The 1,372-nt window shown below is 42.3% G+C and overlaps 1 protein-coding gene across 1 annotated transcript in view; it reads right to left on the bottom strand.

The window, feature by feature from the left end:
- Positions 1-1,075: 1,075 nt before the first annotated feature.
- Positions 1,076-1,372, bottom strand: part of EMH_0003670 (uncharacterized protein) — a gene marked incomplete at both ends in the record, with an annotated part of 1,451 nt that continues 1,154 nt past the window's right edge. The window contains one exon of the mRNA XM_013496481.1: positions 1,076-1,235. Coding sequence (XP_013351935.1) covers positions 1,076-1,235 — 160 coding nt within the window. The remainder of the gene's footprint in view (positions 1,236-1,372) is intronic.

Below are 1,372 nucleotides of genomic sequence, written 5' to 3'. Positions count from 1 at the left end.
GCAGCACATATATATGACATTTGTATGTTCCTATTGTTGTAGCTTCAGCTGTTTTCACACAAGCTGGCACTACTGCCCCTCCAAGCAATCCTGCTGAGGAAAAACTGAAGAAGTTAATATAAATCGGTGAAGTCGACGAGTGTTATGGAAAGCAGTACTGCTGGAATCTGATCTACATGATTTTTCAAGAAGCAGCATAAGCCGTATAAAGTTATCCTCCGACTGTGTTTACGTCTGCAATATCTATTCCTATGGGGGCAAGTAACCCGATGAAAAGCGTGCATTTGTCTGGTTATATATGTTTGCTTTTATCTGTTTGTTTCCGCATCTCTATAAACTATTAATACATCATCATTTGTCTATATTCTTGTATTCGCTGTGTCCCTCTGGCTGCGCATCTCTTCTGTGGCAGCGGTGTGCTTGTTCGCGACTGAAAAACAAGGAAAGCTGGTTGAGTTGTGCTGGAAATAGACAAATTAGTATGGAAACCATTAGACTAATTTTCGGGGGTACTAATGTGACACTAACGGCAAATCACAAACGGCTATGCAGTTGTTCATATTCTTAATTTTCTTTTTCGTGGTCTTTCTGTTGTATGGCTTCTGAGAATCTGTGGACATTAAGTAATTTTAGATATCAATTCAATTCTTTTGATATGAATTTCTTTGTTTCAGTATCTAGTGCAGCTTTCTGCACCAATATACCGTTCGTCTGCCTAGCAGAGATGTACACAGATAAATAGTGATATTCACTGACAAACAAGAGTAGGATCATAATAACAAGTTGGAAGGAAAACCGCAACCGCCATGCGAGGTGGAAATGCCTCAGAATGTAAAGTTTACACTCTGATACTTCTTCATAGATTCGCTGCTTTTCACCTCAATGCTCTATCGAGCATGGTGCTCGGAGCAGCAACTACAGTTAGGCTAATCACGCAGCAAGTGAACCTTCGCATACTGAGGCAAACAACGGCGATTTCGACAGCTATCCGCTCTGCATACGGACGGACGGATAAGGGGAATAACTAGGTAGCTAGCTAGCTAGCTAGCTAGCTAGGCCCCGGAAATCTGCCTGACTAGGCAGAGATAGCTGCCACGACGGCGACCAAACCGGCAGTTAGAATGCTGGGAAAGGCAGCACTTGCAGAGCTGGTTACAATAGGATCCTTGAGATCATCTTTCGTCATACTTTTTAATTTATCTTGTCGTGCAATAAGCTCGTTGAAGTACTCCTCGCTGCATGAAAGACGAAACAAACAGACAGAAACGAAGAATACATTTCCAGTTGCTGAAGCTGTGCAAGTCTAAATCCTTGAGTAAGAACCATCTAAACATTCAAATCCAAAAAACCAAGCGTACCTGAAGGCGGCCTG

Source organism: Eimeria mitis, genomic scaffold (genome assembly GCF_000499745.2).
Source record: "Eimeria mitis Houghton genomic scaffold, Emh_scaff213, whole genome shotgun sequence".
Classification (NCBI taxonomy): Eukaryota; Apicomplexa; class Conoidasida; order Eucoccidiorida; family Eimeriidae; genus Eimeria; species Eimeria mitis.
The sequence above is the reverse complement of the archived record's forward strand: the minus strand, read 5'-3'. Positions and strand labels throughout refer to the sequence as shown.